This window comes from Guillardia theta (genome assembly GCF_000315625.1).
Source record: "Guillardia theta CCMP2712 unplaced genomic scaffold GUITHscaffold_80, whole genome shotgun sequence".
NCBI lineage: Eukaryota > Cryptophyceae > Pyrenomonadales > Geminigeraceae > Guillardia > Guillardia theta.
In genome coordinates, this window is record NW_005434594.1 from 172,216 (window position 1) to 190,828 (window position 18,613).

Genomic DNA, 18,613 nt, shown 5'->3' on the forward strand with positions numbered 1-18,613 from the left:
GTCCACCCTCGGTGCTCCTCCCGCAGTGCGTACACCCCTAAGCTAAGTGATCTAAGTGGTTTTAGTGCAATTTGAGGCAGCGTGGTAATGATAGAGATGTTGCATTGGCTTTATGTTGAGGAAGAGATGTTGAGTTCAAATCTCTTGCTACTTCTTGAATTTCACAGAAGAGACCAAGTCATCACAAATAGACAAGTAACCGTATCTTCGTTTCCTGCATATCAATGCATGGTTGGATTCGAAGTCTCACATTGTTCATTATCGTCCTTACGCGCGTCAATGGGACAATCTCACCATCTCTTGTTCGTCGAGGGAGGGGGGGGCTGGAGTGGAGACAAATGGGGGGACCCCCTACCCATCATTTTCCCATTTGAAATTCAGAGACTGGGGGGTAGAGGGTGAACCTTGGTCAAATTCGAACCGTAAAACTCGCAACGCTCGAGAGTGTGACCCACCCTACGCGACAAGGAGGTTTGGAGTGGAAATAATGGGGTCAAAGGCGTGGCGATTCAAACCCACATCGCGGCCACCCCCCTCGAGTATAAGACTCTAGCTCAGGTGGGTGCTGTTTGACCACGCGTTCGAATCCTACTACAGGCTAACGGCAATCGAAGAGATTGCTTTTCAGCGTCAATTCCACTACCAGAATGCCCAAGACTTTTATGATTCTCGCCCACTCCTGAATTCAGACTACCTACCCTGACTTCATCTCTTCTGAAACATACGGGTGGTGTAGAGGTGATAGTCGAGGGAGCTCTGCCAGCCCACGGGAATTGCTGACATTGACAGTACAAACTTAGTACGGAGGGGAAAAGGGGATCCTGATACAAAAATCCTTGAACCCGGTAAAACTCAATTATACCTCGGTACAAACAGGCTAGCCTGGTACAAACAAATCCAGTCGAGAACCCAATGGAATGCCGGCGTGGCAGCCGCAGTCGGCGAGTCCGGGCGAACTTCGGAATGCACATGATGGATCGTATGCCAGCCCGCCAGTCACTGCCGGCCAGACCGATAGCCCCGAGTGACAAAAACTCTCCTGTCACGGTACTATCAAAACAAGGCGCCTCCTTACGTGTTTCAAGGCTCCGCATGTAGCGTGTGGGATGTCCGAGTCACCGGATGTCTGCGCTTGTGCTCCGTCAGATGATGGCACTGCACTGCGCCGCCGCGTGCCAGTGACTCTGACGGTTGCCAGTGATCGGATCGGACGGGCAGGCCCCGCCCGCCCGCCCAGTCCGTCACGACGGTCACTGACTCGTGAGTCACGGCGGCCGGTCCACTGAGGCCGGCCGGGCGGCCGCGCCCGAGTGGCGGTGGCACACAGTGAGCCTGGCACGCGGGCCCGGTCACCCCGGTGACACTGTGACAAGTTTGAGTAAAGGTTCGACAAGTTTCTGGTACCCTTTACTCAAAGTGAAGTTTCTAGTGATCAAAGACTTTTATATCATTAAAAAAAAAGGATTGCCAGGCTAGCCAACTGCCGCCGGCCACCGCAAGTTTGCTCCTGCCACCGGCGTGACATGATTCATGATTGTCCGTGGCAACCGTGGTACGATGTCTCAATGACCGAGTCCTCTTTACTCAAAGTGTAGTACGGTACAGGCAGTACCCTTTCAAGTAGTTGTGGCGGCGTTCCGATCATGACTGGCGGCGCCGCGGCGGAGCCTCGGAGGCTCAGCCTGGCAGCCCAGTGCGGCAGCGGCTTCCGAGCATCAGTCCGATCCCAACGGCGGCAACTTGGCTCATTCCCGCGGCGATCATTCACTTCTGCACTGTGCCAGGCCCTCTTTAAGTTGAAGCTGGGTACCAATCGTGACAGCAAGTGTCTAGTTTGGAAGGTAAATGGCTTCCGTGCGAACGAAACTTTATCTCAAACTTTTTCTTTTATTGTTGCAGTCAAAGTTGATTGCCATAAAAGCACAAAAGCCTGTTCAGTTGTGATGGTACGCAATTCACTATTCATTGCTTAAGAATTGTTCATAAAAACTTGAAGCAAATTACCATGCCTCAGAGAAGCTATATGCAGCAAGAATGCGTTAAAGACAGAAACAACTCTAACTACGCAAACAACTTGGCAAAGAAAGAAGTAGCTCGCGTTCCCCTATGTGTTAACCAGCGCTCTTCGCTTCCTCAAGAAGTACTTCTGCGCATGCGACCGCACCTGCGCCGCCGTCCTCGTCCCAACGATGAAAGCTATCACCTCCGCAACCCCCTGCCCAAGCCCTACCCCACCCTCGTCCTCCTTGGGCTTGTAGAACCTGTCCATCGCCGCCAGGAAGCGCTCCTCCTCCTCCGGGGTCCAGGGCCTCTTGGCGGCTGGGGGCGCTCGTGGCGGTGCCGGCCTCTTGCCAGAGCCGCTGGTATGGTCGGAGTGCAACGAGGGCATCATGGCGGCGGCTGACCCAGCTGGCATGGAGGCTGAGGAAAGGTCGGGAAGGTACTGCGGTACTATTGGAGGGCAGGAGCAAGCTTCACAGGCGCATCGGGCGAGGTTCTGGAAGTCGTGATCGAAGCTGCAGTCGAGGGGGAGGAGTTTGGATTCAGGAGCAGGGTTTTCTTGATGTATAGGTATGGGATTGGCAGGCAGGCTTGGTGTTCGGAGAAACATACGGTTCCAGAGATCAAATTCGTTCTGGTCTTCAAAGTTTTCTTGGTCACAGCAGTATAGTCTGATATCAATCATGGATCGAATGTCAAGCAATCAGTGTTCTGCTCGATGTCCAGTGAATGTAGAGGGCGGAAAGAATGTGAAAGCTGTGCAAAGGAACAGGAGCGAGCTCGTGTGTCACCAAGGAGCAAGGAAGGTTTCGTGGAAGAATGTGAGGAGAGGGGAAGGCTATTGTAAGGACCTGATCTTGTAGTAAGAAAGGTAGTAATGATGTAAAAATTGATTGGGTGATGCAACGTTTTGGGGTTGCTGACAGTTGCTGACAAGTTTGTCAGCTTTACAATGAGCGGCGACATTTATGATATTCGACAGGTGGGTCATACCCCCTACCCCCATATTCACTGTGTACATACGGGTCTGTGATCTATAGCCCTTAATTGTACACCTACCCTTATCCCTGGGGCTCCTGCAGGAGCAAAGGTGAGATACTCCTGTGCAGGTGCGCGAAGACTGAGGTGGGAGGTACGTTAGGTCAGAGTCGAGAAGGGGAGAGGAAGAAGGCAAATACAGTGACTTCGGATCTGGAAGATGGGCGAGAGGATGGAAAACAGTCCAGGATGATATAGAATTGGCAGAGCTTCAGAGCAGCATCCTTGAATGTTGATGCCCCCCCCCCCCCCCCCCGGCTCTTCTCCTCCCCCTCCACCCCCCCACCTCCCTCTCCCGCCATCCTTCTTGTTTCTGCGCTATGTGTTCACCAGTATCTTTCTCGGATCCCAGTCTTCCGTTGAACCTTACTTGTATCACGATGAATTGTACGTTGGCGACGAATTGTCCAGCACATGTGAAGGAATAATCCATGGACGCTACATACCACTCGGCATACACAATATGTAATAAAATCTTCTTACAACCAACAGGCTGTATCCAGGCAAATCCTTCAAAGCACAAAAAGGCACCGTCAGGAGTGCGAAGACTGTGAAACTAAAACGAACGAGAAGACTAAACAGATGGAAAGAAATCATTTCAATGTTATTGACACCAAGACGTTAACAAATCAGACGACCATTCCCATGCATGCAAAAACAAATCTGTCTTCCATATTCCTATGCAGAGCTAGCCAAAGCTCTTCGCTTCCTCAAGAAGTACTTCTGCGCATGCGACCGCACCTGCGCCGCCGTCCTCGTCCCAACGATGAAAGCTATCACCTCCGCAACCCCCTGCCCAAGCCCTACCCCACCCTCGTCCTCCTTGGGCTTGTAGAACCTGTCCATCGCCGCCAGGAAGCGCTCCTCCTCCTCCGGGGTCCAGGGCCTCTTGGCGGCTGGGGGCGCTCGTGGCGGTGCCGGCCTCTTGCCAGAGCTGCTTGCGGGAGCTGTGCTTTCTTGCTGGGTGTGATCTGATGATGCCTTGACGAGAGGAGGTCGCTGTTGCTCTCGCGCCGTGGATGGCGCGGCGGGCGCGTGCCTGCCCATCGCGCTGGTATGGTCGGAGTGCAACGAGGGCATCATGGCGGCTGCTGACCCAGCTGGCATGGAGGCTGAGGAGTAGCTGGTGAGAGAGGCCGGCTTGATATCATGGGAGAGGTCGGGAAGGTACTGCGGTACTGTTGGGAGGCAAGAGCAAGCTTCGCAGGAGCATCGGGAGAGGTTCTGGAAGTCATGATCGAAGCTGCAGTCGAGGGGGAGGAGGTTGGATTCAGGAGCCGGGTCCAGTAGATCAGGCAGGGGTATGTTGTCATATGGAACAAAATTGTTTGTTTGCCAATTGACATGAGAGGAAATATCAAACTCATCATTGGTCCATTCAAGATGGTCGAAATTATGCTGGTTATAACTGTTGTACGTGGAAAGCTTTTCCGTGGTCGTTTCTTGCTGCTTGTGCATGTAGGAGAGATTGGGTGCGATTGACATTGCCAAGATCCGTGTAACTTGAAGGATGAGCAGGGCGATAACTCAGTGGCGGCAGGGATATGATATTCCAGGATAGCGGGAGCGTGGAGCAGGCGAGTGGAGAAAGACGTGAGGGGGGCGCTGTAGGGAGTGGAGTAGTAATAAGGTCCGAACTCAAGGATAGGTCCAACAAGTCCCGACAAATCGGATGGACCCGGTCCTTCATATGTAAATGACCCACCCATTTGTGTATCTTCTTCAAGACTTTTCAGTACCCCTACCCCTATCATCCTATATGTTTGCTGACAGGAGTAAATCCCTTTTCCCCGAAAAGGAACCAACTCTTCATTCTTGAGGCGGGCTTGCAGTCCTAGCATTTCTTGCGGGGCAGCATCAATTCGCAGGTTCCTGTCTCCTATTATTTGTGTTGAAAACACGAAGCGTTGTTCCTTTCATATAAGCTGACGCCAACGTGTTCCAAAAATTCTATTTTTGTACGCCTCTTCGAACAGAGGGTTAACCTTTCCAGGAACGAGAGTCGCACGCTGATTATTATTTTTAAATCTCCTCGTGCTTCCATTTACTACCAACTTTACAACACCTTCATCTGGCCGTCGCTGAATAATTCGTGCTCCGGAACCAGGGGGGGCCCTTATACCACAAGGTGTCGCCGTAGGTGAAACGAGTATCAGAGATGGCGTCTGAAAACGATCCCCTCATCGATTCAATCGAGTCCATCTTCGAACATGGTGACGACAAGCCCCAAGATGGCTCAAACACACCAAAAGCCCATGGTATAGCGTCGACCATCGACTGGGACTCACCAGAGAACTTCTATGAAGGGGGCTCTGAACCATGTTCTTGCGACGTTTGCAGGCCAAAAGAAATTGCAGGAAGAACCAGTTCTAATTCTACTGCGAGCACAACGGCAGAAAACTCATCTGAAGAGTGCCGGAAACGGAAACGCTTGCGATTGGATGCAGTTGCAAACACCAATAATCCTTCGCAGCAAGAAGATGTCAGCGTGGACGGCAATGCAGAGGAGAAGCCAGCCTGTCAAAGGCGTCCATGGAGCCAGGAAGAACATGAACGGTTTCTATCTGCGCTCGAGAGGTTTGGAGCTCCATCGAATCTTGACCAGCATCATGGCTTCACAGTGGGGTTGGGCCACGGCGTGGCTGACATGATCTCATTTGTCGTCGGGACAAGAACCCCTGCACAGGTCAGGTCGCATGCACAAAAATATTTCTTGAAGCAACAAAGGCAGACCCAGTCTAAAGAATAAGGCTTCTGATTGCTTCGCTCTTGCGATTTGCCCTTGTCTTCATGTAAAGTGGGTGATCATATACTGTGTGGGTGGTGTTGTAAGCTGTGTCGTGGAGAAGTGACAAATGAAGAGAATAGTCATTATCGATGGGCGTCAATCATTAAAATGAACAAGTCACAGAATGTCCTGTTTCAACCCATAGGAGTTATCAAAATCACTCCAATTGAATTCATAATCTTGCTCGGTATATACCCTTGCTGCAGCTGGTGTAGAAGCTATCTGACAAGTGAAAGTCAAAGGCTTAGTCCTAGGTGCGGTGCGTTGATGTATCATGGCGAAGAGATGTCATCGGATGGATTTGCAAACTGCAACCCTCCCAAAATCAAGTGGTCTGTTCAGTATACTGCTGTCTGGTATACTTTGTAACCAAACACAGATCAAAGTTATTGATGATGCCTGTGCTTGGTTAGTGTGGTCTAATCTTTGGGTCTGGCACGTGTGTGTATGGTTCCTTGTGAATATCTGGACTGATTGCTATGTGTCGTGAAAGATGTGTTCTTGTTGATCAGATCGCACTGTTGCGGCAGCTCAGTTTGATATCCTCTGCATTATTACTGTTCAGGCTTGAGTAAACAGAGTTCAGACCAAGAACAAATATGAATTTTCCCCCTTTTTACTCAATATCAAGGAGGCTCTGTTGACTAAAAGTTCTGACCAGTACCCTCGTACCCGCGTACACAGGGGTGTAGTAAAATCTCATGGGGAAAAAAGAATATCTCCAGAGATGTCATCACTGCCGGAAATGATTGTACTGTATCTTGTTGTTGCCCCGGTAGTAAAAAAAAGATTCCCTCAAAAGGAAAGGCTTTGCTTTGCTCCTGAACGTCAGCACGGTGTCAGCTTTCAGTTCTCTACAGTTTTTACTACTGTACCAGATTCCCAACTCCTTCCTTCAAGACGCAACACCGCTCGCAGCCTGTCCAACCTCTTCCCCCATGCAGAGCTCGTGGTTAGAACCCCTCGACGACGCCGTAGACTTGGAGTACCAGCGCATGCTTATCCCCTCTCTACCTGGCGTGCACCAAGACCCTGTCGGATCCAACTCTTGCCCTGATCCCTTCTTTTCACATGCTTCGTCTTCTGACTGCGGCGAGGTGATATCACAAGGGCTGTATCGCACGCCGTCATCGCGTATCCAAGCATCCGTCGACTTTGCCGACCCACACTCAACCGACTCCTGCCTGCTAGATATCCAGCATCCCATGGTAACTTCAAGCCAAGGGCACAGCAGAGTGGATTACAGCGGAACAGAGGAAGGAGGAGGAGCAGGGTCCTCAAGCCAGTCTTGCCATCCTGCCATGTGTCACGCAATCTCAATCGACGTTCAAGCAAAGCCCAAGAAGCCACGGCGAACCCCGTCATCTCCTAAGAGGCCCTGGACCCCGGAGGAGGAGGAGCGCTTCCTGGCGGCGATGGACAGGTTCTACAAGCCCAAGGAGGACGAGGGCGGGGTAGGGCTTGGGCAGGGGGTTGCGGAGGTGATAGCTTTCATCGTTGGGACGAGGACGGCAGCGCAGGTGCGGTCGCACGCGCAGAAGTACTTCTTGAGGAAGAGGAGGGATAGGAAGCAGGGAACTACCGGGGCATCTTGATGGGTTGTACAAGTGCGTGCAGAAACTTGAAAGCTCCTTGAATCTTGCAGAAGCATTCAGGGCGTAAGAGAATCACTAAGAGCTCAATTACACCCAACGACACAGACAATCTACACTCAACTGTCATACTTTTGGGAGCTGCAACGTGGCCGATGAAAGCTTCAACAAACATTTTGATACAAACAACAAACACTTGTATGTACAACAACAAGCAGTATGGATACATCCTCTCAAACACGCAGCAGATCAATATAAAGACGAATACGGAGACGAAAACGTGCCGAATTATGAGTGGCCATTTTCTTACTTCGTAATCTGCAGTATCCTTAATACAAGCATCTGAAGCTTGCGAAATAAAAATCACACGTACACCCATTGGCGGTATCTTGAAAGGTCTCATGGATTTCCTGATGTTTGTTGGTGGGTTGGTGATGATGATAGTCGTCTTGACATGGCATGCCTTCATGAATTTGAATGATACGTTACAAGAACTACATGACATGCTCTCATGAATTTGAATGATTCGTTGCAAGAACTACATGACATGCTCATGAATTTGAATGATATATGTAGCAACAACTAAGTTGTTGCCATCCCACAAACAGCTAGTCTAGGACATTTTTTATGTGGCATGCCAACCAACGGTTATACGCTTGTCAAAGTTCGGAAACGGTTTCGCTTGACGTTGGTGGAGCGGGAAGGCGAAAAGAGCAGCGGCGATGGTGAAGGAGTGATAGCAAGGCACTCGCCAGGAGCGAAGGACAGAGATTTCTCCTCCTCCTCCTCCTCCTCCTCCTCCTCCTCCTCCTCCTCCTCCTCCTCCTCCTCCTCCTCCTCCTCCTCCTCCTCCTCCTCCTCCCACATTCGCAGCAGACCTGAAGCTTCTCGCCATTGAACCGTGACTGAATCGCAAAAGAATGGAGCTAATCAACTCAGTAAGGATATTTTCCAGCTTTGACAGAAAGACGCGGCAGCTGCTGGCAAGCAAACTTAGCTCGATCTCCTTCAACGATGGGCAAACCATCGTCGAGCGAGGAAGCTTCTCAGACTCCGTCTTCTTCCTCAAGAGGGGACACACAATCCTGATGGAATGCTCTGAGAAGGGGGAGAGCCGGCCTCGATGGTGCTTCTGCCCGGGGGATTGGTTCGGAGAGATTGCCTTTGGTACTCAGAACATCAGGAAGTGGACTGTGTTGTCCTCTGGAAGCTCTTCCTGCTCTGTTCTGACTTTCTCAGATATCTCTGAATGTTTGGGAGCTCAAGGACTTGACGACAAGGTCAAGACCGGGACGTCCCTGAACCTTGTACAGGTAAGAGTTGTCTTACACTACTTTCATGGTGTTGGTGTAGTGGTCCTTAGAACCTACATTTACTGCATTCGTTTTCTTCCCTACCTGTGGTTGCCATTTTCAAAGCCGATGCTTGTTGGTGTCAATCGTGATTCTTAATAGCGTTTGTCAAAACACATTGTTGACATACAAGGTTTCCCTTTCGTTTTCATTGTTAACATACAAGATTTCTCTTTCCTTTCACGTCTCTCTACCGCCATACTGACATCTTTGCGTCTTCAAAGAGACTGAGCTCAGCCGGCACAGTGTCGTATGAGTGGTCGACAAAGGATGCGAGGGAGTTGGAGGGTCAAGTGGCAAGACATTCTGTCATAGTGACCATGGCAGCAGAGATGTTCTCTCAAAGGGCGATCAAAGACGCGATCGGCATCTTGTCCCAGACTCACGTCACTCTCCTCGACATGGTGGTAGCATGGGACGAGGTAGCAGTGATAAGTCTCCTGAAGCATCACCAGCCGCGCTTCCTGGTCCTTGATACCAGCGTCAACCCTTCGCTTGCTCACAACGTGCTGTCCTGGACCGTGAACAACCGTGGTGCTCACGACAACAACCTTGGCGTCGTCGTGCTGAGCAGGGAGATTAAGGACGAGGATACAGAGGGAGGGATCCAGTGGTTCGGAGAGCCGCCTTGCATTCCCTTCCTCACGCTGTCGAAGCCAGTGGAGCCCGACGATATAGCGGCAGCGCTTCAAAGGATCTCGCAAGGGTTTGTTTTGTCGAGCAAGGATCAGAAGGAAAGGAGGGAGAAGAAGGGATACAGAGATAGGAGCCGTGTGGGCGATTCCCGAGGGCACCTTCCCTCCGACAAGTCGTCGGTGGCGTCGTCGGAGACTTGGGATGATCTAAGATCTGGAAAGGAGGAGGGAGGAAGCAACGACTCTGGTCCAGCCTTGAAAGTTCACCAGCAGCAGCTCTCTCTGGAAAACGTCGGGGATGAGCACGACGAGGAGGACAGGAAACGTGGGATAGAGAGATCGAGAGCCGGAGGAGGAGGGAGAGGAGGAGGGCGAGAAGAAGCTGAGTCTCAGTTTCCAACGGCCAGTGACGTTCTGGGCATGAACGAGTGGAACTCGCTGCTAGGAGGTCGGGCCCTGATCAAGCATCTCAAGATCAAGAGGCCGTCAGTCGTTCTCAGTGCCGACGGCCTGAACACGTCCAGGGAGTGCTTTCAGGACTTTGAGATGCTGAAGAGGTGAAACGATGGAGAACATCTCGGAGAAAGTTTTCAGTCGTGTGTGCCATATTCTATCCTTTGCCGCGTGTTTTGGATGTTTTTTCTTCAAGTTTGACTCTTATCTCTTCTCTTTACTGATTTTTGTGTATTCTTCTTCTTCATTCATCCTTCTCTATTCCCCATTACCTCCCCTCACTTCACCTCCCCATCCTTTCTACGATCGCATCTCCTACTTGTCCTCCTCCTTACCCTCTTCCTTCTACTCCTCATCGTTCCCCTCTCAGGTTGAAGATGAACAGGATGTCAGATCTTGCAGGCCCCAAGATTGAGCTGCTACATGCCATCACAGCAGACGTGCGTAAAGGCTTCTGGTCCTGCTGCGATCGGAAGGAGAAGAACTCTCTCGGCTGCTGTACCTCCTCTCACACCTCCAACCAGATCTGCGATCGATGCGGCCTAGGTAAGCGACATTCTGGGGAGGGAGAACACCAAGAGGAGAAGGGGAGAGGGAGAGAAGTTGGAGGAAGAAGAGGGGAGAGAAAGAGGAGGGAGAAGTAGGAAGAGGAAGAGGGTTTTAGATGAAGGAGGAGGAAATGAAGAGGGACGAGGAGGGAAGAGAATGAAGGAGGAGGGAGGAAGTTGGAGGGGGTAGGCAGGATGCTGGAGGGAGGGAGGAGAATGGAAAGGACAATGATATCAAGAAAACCGGATAGGGAATAAATGTGAAGGACAAGAATAAGGACAAGGACGAGGACAAGGACAAGGACGAGGATATTGATACAGAAACGAGGGTAGAGGATCATTCTAGACAACATTTTGATTCTTTTCGATCGCGTCCGTTCACTTATCCCCTCAGAGTATGAGCCCTTTGCAAGCCGAGCAGTCGCCGAACCTTTCCTCCCCTCCAAGACCAAGAGTCTTCCTCTGACCCCCTCCAAGGCAGCCCCTTCAGAAGCCGGAGCAGGATCATGGTCTAAGGTGGGGACGGCGTTAGGAGGAGCGGGAGAAGGGGGTGGAGGAGTAGCAGGAGCGGGAACAGGAGTTGACAATCACTTCATTCATCGGGATTTCAGGTTTGACATTCCTACCTTCTCCTCCACCTTGGTTCTGCGATGTGTTTCCAGCTCAAATCTGCTCTTCCTCCTCTCTCTCCTTTGTACTATCCAACTGTTGCATCTCCTATCCTTCCCACCCTATCATCTGGCTCTCCTCCTTTTCCTCCTCCTCCTCCTCTTCCTCCTCCTCCTCCTCTTTCCACTCAGCCCTGTCTTCCCTCCTGACTTTCTCACTTTTCAGCTACGAGGATGACATCTCCACCATCACTTCAGCTCGCTCCTCCTCAACCATCCCCCCAGCAGATGCCTGGAGCGCCAAGATCTCCTCCCTCAACAGCCCGCAAACTTCCCACCTGCCCGTCATGCGCCGCCACCCCATCACCCGGAGCGTTCCGCCCGCCTGCAACTTCCACCCTGGGCCTCTGCTGGAGTCTACCTGGGGGGGAGTGATGTGGGGCTGCTGCGGCCAGCCCGGCTACAGCACGAGGCGGGGGCCAAAGCCAAAGTGAGACGATCTCTCGAGTGAGCTACTAGGAAATGACGGGGTACGTAGGGCGTCTGAGATCTTGGAGCGGTCGTCCCTCCTGACTTTCCAGAGCATCAGCTCGGTGCGAGCTGGGGGCTCGTGGGGCTGCTGCTTCGCAAGGCAGCATGTCACGAGGAGACAAGAGGAGGAGGAGGAGAGGAAGGAAGAGGAGAGGAAGGGGAACAGGAGCGCCGGGGCCACGGAGCGGACAGAGCAGGGCAGGGAGAGCAAGGGAGCAAAGAGAAGACTCGATGTGAGTAAGGCGGGAGGGAGGAGAGAGGAGGGGAAGGAAAGGAGGCGACGTTCGTGACGGAGAAACTGCAGATGGGGGAGGAATTTGCGGCGGCGTCAGCGGCGGCGGCAACAGCAACAGCAACAGCAGCAGCAGCAGCAACAGCAGCAGCAGCAGCAGCAGCAACAGCAACAGCAACAGGCGTCAAGATCGTCAATCCTGGGACTTGCAGAGGGTGTCTGGAGAGGAAGGAGCAGTTTCCTGGAAAGTTCTCGTTCCTTGAGATCCTTGCACAGTTCAGGTAAGAGAAGAATTGGTCTAGAATAGCTCCTGCCTCCCTCCTGCACCCCCTCTGTCCTCCCTCCATACCAACCTCCCTCCCTACATCCTTCACCCCCTCTATCCTCCCTCCCTCCCTCCCTCCCTCCCTCCCTCCCTCCCTCCCTCCCTCCCTCCCTCCCTCCCTCCCTCCCTCCCTCCTTCACCCCCTCCTCCCTCCTCCTCCCTTCCCTCCCTCCCTCCCTCCCTCCCTCCTTCCCTCCTTCCCTTCTTTCATACGTTCTTCCTCTCAACATCATTCCCCGCTCCCCCTCCTCCGACTGGCTACTCCTTACATTCCATCTACTCTACCATGTTCCTCCTCCTTCCCTCCTCGTCTTCCTTCCTCCCTCCCTGACTGTCCTCATCACAGGCAAGGGTTCTCCATTGTAACCTGCTCAGTCTGCGAGCAGACAAGCTCCACCATGGACGTTTTGTCAAGTTTCGATGCTGTCAAACGCTGCACGCGGTGCCGAGCTGTCTTCGTGGAGCCTCCGCCTGATCAGCTTGACACTGTTGACCTCAAGCTCATCGAGTCGCTCCGCCACCGATCGTTCCAGGTGGCGACGATGCAGGAGGAGGAGGAGGAGGAGGAGGAGGAGGAGAAGCAGCAGCAGCAGCAGCAGCAGCAGCAGCAGCAGCAGCAGCAGCAGCAGCAGCAGCAGCAGCAGCAGCAGCAGCAGCAGCAGCAGCAGCAGCAGCAGCAGCAGCAGCAGCAGCAGCAGCAGCAGCAGCAGCAGCAGCAGCAGCAGCAGCAGCAGCAGCAGCAGCAGCAGCAGCAGCAGCAGCAGCAGCAGCAGCAGCAGCAGCAGCAGCAGCAGCAGCAGCAGCAGCAGCAGGATATGGGGAATAAGGGAGTAAGATGGAAAGAGAGGAACGCGAGGGTAGGAAATGTGTGGGAAGGAGTTAGGAGGGATGCAAGGAAAGTGGTCAGAAAGTTGATGGTGGCAACAAGGGAAGTGAAGGTAGGAGGCAGGAGAGAGGTCGGAGGAGAGAAGGATAGGGAGGAGCAGGGGAGGGAGAGGGAGGAGAAAACATGAGGAAATGAGAAGAAAGAAGGAACGACGAGAAGAAGTGCAAGAAACAAATGAACAAACAAACAAAAATTTACACGAGAGAAACACTACATCATTGCGATGAAAATCAAACTGCCCGCTCAACTTCAGCGCGTCTGATGCTTGCGTTCAGGTTTTCTTTCAGCAGTCAACCCCGACGAAGCTTGTCCTTCACACGACCAGCATTGAAGAGTTTGCAGCAGCTCCTAGCAAGCTAAAGTTGTTCGGGAAAGCTGATGGGGGACAGGGAGAGCTGCTGGGGGAGTTTGTGTATCAAGAGGTGAGAGAGGGGGGAGAAGGAGAGGAGAGGAGAAAGAGAGGAGGAGGAAGAGGAGAGGAGGAAGAAGAGAGGAGGTAGAGGAAGAGAAGAGGAGGTAGAGGAGAGGAGGTAGAGAGGAGAAGGTAGAGGCGAGGAGGTAGAGGAGTGGAGGAAGAGGAGTGGAGGAAGAGCAGAGGAGGAGAGGGGAGGAGGAGGAAGGAAAGAGGAAGGGAGGGGAGGACAACGAAGGAGAGAGGTGGTAAGAAGAGTAGAAGAGAAGAGGCAAATGTCGTTGGTGACTTGACTGAGAGTCAAGAGAGACTTCTATCAGACAATATTCCAGTGCCATCAGATTATTCTGATGATGACAATCAGGTCAAGAAGATTGTAACGTACATGGACAGCTTCGATAAAGTAAGACAATCGTCCTATGAATTCAACATTTCATTCTGTGTGTGTTCAGAGGTGTTGTATGTTGTCGAAGCTATGATATTAGAGTTGTGACTTTAGGGGTATGACGTGATGACAGGTGGGAACAGAGAAGATTGTGTTTCAGATCGCACCAGGTCAAGCATGGCCAGGGGAGTACTTTCCAGGACAGGTCATATGACATTGATACCACTAACATCATGATCGTTTAATTGCTTCATTGTATTGTAGCTGTACTCTTGGTGACTTGTACCATGGTCGTGAACTTTGATCAGTGTACCACGATAGGAGTATTTCAATGACTCCGTGTTGATTGTGGATTTGATATCACTCCTGTAAAACGTCAAAACGTCACTGATTCAATGATTGCAAACACTCGTCATTGAGTTTTCTGCAGGGCATGATCGACATAGTTTCCGCTGAGACAGTTTGCACGTACCATGATGGATTGTTCTGCTCATCGATCAGGAGGAGAAACAGGAAGAGAACACAGAGGTCGTTGTGTAAGGTGAAGACTAAGCGCAAACAGCAAACATTGTCATTTTTTTGTGTTGGACTGATTGTGCTTGTCTTCGGAAAGATTTGACATGATTTCGAATCATGCTGCTCTGTAATGACATTCCGTAACATATATGAGGGGAGAGGGAGGAGATGACCACGAACCACGACTACAATTGCGATGAAGACGATGACGATGACGATGACGATGATGACGATGATGTTGATTGTGATGATGACGACGACGATGATGATGATGTGAAACAGAAGGACGATAATGACCCTTCATTGCTGCAGGAGAAATGTGTTGTTCTAGGCTGCAACAAGAAGTGCAATCTGCTCGAAAGCCACAACCCTCTCATTCAACATTATTGCGGAGATGAGACGTGCCCCATGCTCTGCTCTATTGCAAACTGCGGGAGGAAGTGCAAAGGAGATCACTGGCATCCCATGAACCCTCTTGCTGTTCACCATTGCGGCCATGAAGATCATACATGCGGAAGGTTGCGATCAGGGTTCTGTTGTGCTTGCAACCTTTCTTGCGCTATCGGTGCTGCTGTACCTCATGCTAGGCACGAGTGCAGGTATGAGATGATAATGGAAAAGACGACGACGATGATGATGATGATGATGATGATGATGATGATGATAATGATGATGATAATGATGATGATGATGATGATGATGATGATGATGATGATGATGATGATAATGACATTGTATGTATGCACGATGATGTGTACTGTTTCATGTCTCGTACATTTCTTTCATGGCCTCACAAACGTGCTTTTACTATTGACGACAGGCAAACTGATCAACCCTGTGTGTTCTCATGTCATATCGCAAACTGTCCGAATCCATGCTCATCAACCGATCACTTCCACGGTGAGACAAGATCGATCACGTTTTATGTTGCTAACAACAACGCTTTCTCCCTCCCTCCCTCCCTCTTTCCGTCTCTTCCTCTCCCTCCTTTCTATCTCTCTCTCCAGGCTTCACCATGACTGGAGAAATCGACCATTCAGTGCAACATCAATGCGATCAGGATCATACATGCAGCGAACTCTGTTCAGCACCAAACTGCGGGCTTCTCTGCAAGATAGGGAGAGAATCCTTCCATACAATCCATTCCTGCGGATCGCAAACGTGCACAGGAAAGTGCTCGATCGCTGGCTGTGAAGCAAGCTGTGCGTTTGTTGACGACCACCATCGCACAAAACACCAGAAATGTCATTGCGGAGGAAATCATCCTTGCAAACAGATGTGCGATGCGGCTCATTGCAAAGACAAGTGCGTGAGAATAGGGATACACCATACGCACTCTTGCCAACATGACGACAAACAAGACATGAAAGCTTGTCTTGCCATGTGCTCCATCAAGGGATGCAAAAGATCTTGTAAGGAGACCGATCACCATCATGCAGCTGAAGGTAGTAGAGAGCACAACTGCGGGGAGTTTCATGCTTGTCCCCAAACTTGCTCCGCGGAGAACTGCTCCTTGAGATGTGTGCTGGACTTCTGCAACCATGGTTCTTGTTTTGTCTTCAGTGACAGCAAGCAAATGGGACAGGGAGTAGATAACAAGCTCGGGGAAAAGAAGACAGAGCTGGAGGGTCGAGACAAGATCGAAAGCTCGACTGATGACAACGATTGTGATACATACATCATTCCTAAAGGAAGCAAGTTGCGACAGATGCCTTCAGAAAGCATCCACTGGTGTAAGAATCATGGATGCCAGGTCAGAAGTTCGATATATTATCCTCCTCCTTCCCCTCCTGCTGCTGCTGCTCTTCCTCCTTCTCCTCCTCCTCCTTCTCCTTCTCCTCCTCCTCCTCCTCCTCCTTCTCCTTCTCCTTCTCCTTCTCCTTCTCCTTCTCCTGCTCCTGCTCCTGCTCCTGCTTCTCCTCCTCCTCCTCCTCCTCCTCCGCTTCTGCTCCTCCATCTACTCCTACTCCTTCAGCTTCTCCAACTCGTCCTCCTTTCCCCCGTCTTCCTTCTCATTCGTTTCCATATCTTTCTCCTCTTTGCTCTTGCCCCCCCTCTTCCTCATTCTCTTCCACTTACTTTTGAATCTCCAACTTTCCCCCTCCCTCTCCTCCTCCCTCTCCTCCCTCTCCTCCTTCCTCTCCCCACATCCCTCTCTCCATATCTCACACTTTCTCAGCTCTCCTGCCACATGCAAGGATGCAACCAGCCCTGCTCGTCCTCCGACCACTTCCACCACCTCCACAGCATCAGCAAGCTCGATCACATGTGCCAGCTTGCACACAGCTGCTCCGAGCAAGGAGGAACATGCCAGCAGCAAGAGGGGAGGTGTATCGACGCAAATGGAGCGCTGCTGGCTGAAGGCGTCAGAGGCACCTGCAGGATCCGAATCCCTCCGTGTGAGCAAGCGCACAAGAGCTCGTGCTCCTGCTTGTCCGAGTATCACCCGGTGAGAGATGGGATGCGAGAATGGGGATGAGGCACAGAGAGGAGGAGGAAGAGGAGGGGGAGAGGATGAAGAGGAAGAGAAGGAGGAAGAGGAAGAGGAAGAGGAAGAGGAAGAGGAAGAGGAGGAAGAGAAGGAGGAAGAGTTAGATGAAACGAAGAAGAGACGATGGGGAGGAATCTTGAGATTCAGGAAAGGACAGGTGCAAGACAAGAAGAAGAAAGGAGGTCGGCAAAATGCAGTGAAGAAAAAGAGAGTGAGCGAGTGAGATGGAGTGAGACAGAGACAGGGACAAGGAAACAGAAAAGAAGCAACGAGATGGATTTGATGGTTCTAAGAAGAATGACTTGTTGTCACAGACTACTTCAAGATTCGTTTTAGAACATCTCGTGGACGAAGGGGTCGCAGGGAGAGTGAGCAAAACTCGTCTCGTTCCATGCGGAGCAATTTGTGATCGTGAGTCATACAGGAGAGAGGAAAGAAGAGAAAGGGAGACAGGAATAGGAAGGAATAGGAGGGAAAGGGAAGAGGAGAGGAATGAAGAGGAATAAGAGAAGAGTGAGAGGGAGGGAAAGAGAAGAAAAGAGAGGAGGAAGGAGAAGAGAGAGGGAGTCGAAGAAGAGGAGAGAGGGAGGGAGAGGGAGAGGGAGGGCTTGGAGGAACGAGGAGAAAACAGATGATATGAGAGGGTAATGGCGATGACGATGGCGATGACGATGGTGAATGTTTGCAGGATTCGGGTGTATGGGAGCTTGTACCCGGCTGGTTCGCGTCAACGAGGCTGGGGAGCGAGGAGGAGAGTCGCACGTTCACTGCTGTGATAGGAACAAGTGCATGGGGAAATGCGGGAGAGACGACAGTTGTGTTCGACCTTGCAGCAAGCATCATGTTCATACTGTTGTTGAGTTCCAAAGCTTGCAGCCACTGCGTCCTTCTCATGTGAGACAGAAGTTGTAGCTGTAGTGTGAAGATCTGAGATGATCGGAATGTTCAATCTTCAACGATGGTCAATGATATGACTCTGTTTGATCTTTCTCGTGATTGATGGATTAATCCTTGTACTCGCTATTTTGCTCCACTATCTTTCCTATCTGTCAACGTAATTGACATTTGCCTTCTCCTCTTTGCACTCCTCTTCCTTTCATCCTTCCATCCACTCTTTCTTTTCCTCCCCTTTGTCTTTATCCTCTACCTTCTCGATCACCACCACAACTTCTTCCATCTCACTTCTTGTTTGTCATTCTTTCCACTCACGCATACAATTCGCAGGAGGTCAATGGAATTGGAATAGAATTCTTCAGGCAGATGCTGACAGAACAAGACGTTTTCGAGCTTTCACTCCCGAATCCTCCCGAGGCTGTAAGATGACTTTTTCTCCTTCTGACCTTCTTCCTTCTGTTTCTTCTCCTGCTCCTCTGTGTTCATATCTTCCTCTTCCTCCTCGTTCCCCTCCCTCCTCCTTTCCCTCCTCTTCGTGCTTTCAAACTTTATCATTCTTGTTCCTTCATCCCGCTCCAGCTCTTCTCTGTTTCTTCATTTTCAAACCTCGTTTCTTCTCCACTCTTGACTCTCTTCCACCACCAAGTCCTCCTCCTCCACCACCACCACCACCACCACCACCACCACACCACCACCTCCTCCTCCTCCTCCTCCAACTCATCCTCCTCCTCCAACTCATCTTCCTCCTCCAGCTCATCCTGCTTCTCCTCCTCCTCCTCCTCCTCCTCCTCCTCCTCCTCTTCCTCCGCTTCCTCTTCTCATTGCTACTCTCGCTCAAGTTCACTGTGACCTGGCAGGTTGTGGCCAAGGAAACCGGATGCAACGTCTGGTTCGACCCCTCTGGCATAGTCGGAAGGAGTTCGTGG

General features: G+C 51.3%; 5 protein-coding genes across 5 annotated transcripts; 3 read left to right on the forward strand and 2 right to left on the reverse strand.

Moving 5' to 3' along the window:
- Positions 1-2,104: 2,104 nt before the first annotated feature.
- Positions 2,105-2,611, reverse strand: GUITHDRAFT_114990 (hypothetical protein; the record flags this gene model as incomplete). The annotated part of the gene is made up of 1 exon (XM_005825806.1): positions 2,105-2,611. One exon carries the CDS (start codon positions 2,609-2,611, stop codon positions 2,105-2,107), a length of 507 nt encoding a protein of 168 aa, XP_005825863.1.
- Positions 2,612-3,547: 936 nt separating this feature from the next.
- Positions 3,548-4,634, reverse strand: GUITHDRAFT_154577 (hypothetical protein). The gene has a single exon (XM_005825807.1). It carries the CDS (start codon positions 4,495-4,497, stop codon positions 3,718-3,720), a length of 780 nt encoding a protein of 259 aa, XP_005825864.1. The 5' UTR covers positions 4,498-4,634; the 3' UTR covers positions 3,548-3,717.
- A 478-nt stretch (positions 4,635-5,112) lies between these two features.
- On the forward strand, positions 5,113-5,950 carry GUITHDRAFT_154578 (hypothetical protein). Its single transcript, XM_005825808.1, has one exon. It carries the CDS (start codon positions 5,198-5,200, stop codon positions 5,786-5,788), a length of 591 nt encoding a protein of 196 aa, XP_005825865.1. The 5' UTR covers positions 5,113-5,197; the 3' UTR covers positions 5,789-5,950.
- Positions 5,951-6,752: 802 nt separating this feature from the next.
- GUITHDRAFT_154579 (hypothetical protein) lies at positions 6,753-7,454 on the forward strand. Its single transcript, XM_005825809.1, has one exon. It carries the CDS (start codon positions 6,766-6,768, stop codon positions 7,420-7,422), a length of 657 nt encoding a protein of 218 aa, XP_005825866.1. The 5' UTR covers positions 6,753-6,765; the 3' UTR covers positions 7,423-7,454.
- Positions 7,455-8,339: 885 nt separating this feature from the next.
- GUITHDRAFT_114994 (hypothetical protein) lies at positions 8,340-13,880 on the forward strand (the record flags this gene model as incomplete). The annotated part of the gene is made up of 11 exons (XM_005825810.1): positions 8,340-8,732; positions 8,996-9,963; positions 10,230-10,405; positions 10,802-11,018; positions 11,242-11,505; positions 11,554-11,779; positions 11,851-12,059; positions 12,450-13,005; positions 13,265-13,411; positions 13,766-13,804; positions 13,854-13,880. 11 exons carry the CDS (start codon positions 8,340-8,342, stop codon positions 13,878-13,880), a joined length of 3,222 nt encoding a protein of 1,073 aa, XP_005825867.1.
- Between the last annotated feature and the right edge of the window lie 4,733 nt (positions 13,881-18,613).

What these genes read in the sequence shown, in the direction of transcription:
- GUITHDRAFT_154579 (XM_005825809.1), top strand. Translation starts at nt 6,766, where the DNA reads ATGCAGAGCTCGTGGTTAGAACCCCTCGACGACGCCGTAGACTTGGAG.
- GUITHDRAFT_154578 (XM_005825808.1), top strand. Translation starts at nt 5,198, where the DNA reads ATGGCGTCTGAAAACGATCCCCTCATCGATTCAATCGAGTCCATCTTC.
- GUITHDRAFT_154577 (XM_005825807.1), bottom strand. Translation starts at nt 4,497, where the DNA reads ATGCACAAGCAGCAAGAAACGACCACGGAAAAGCTTTCCACGTACAAC.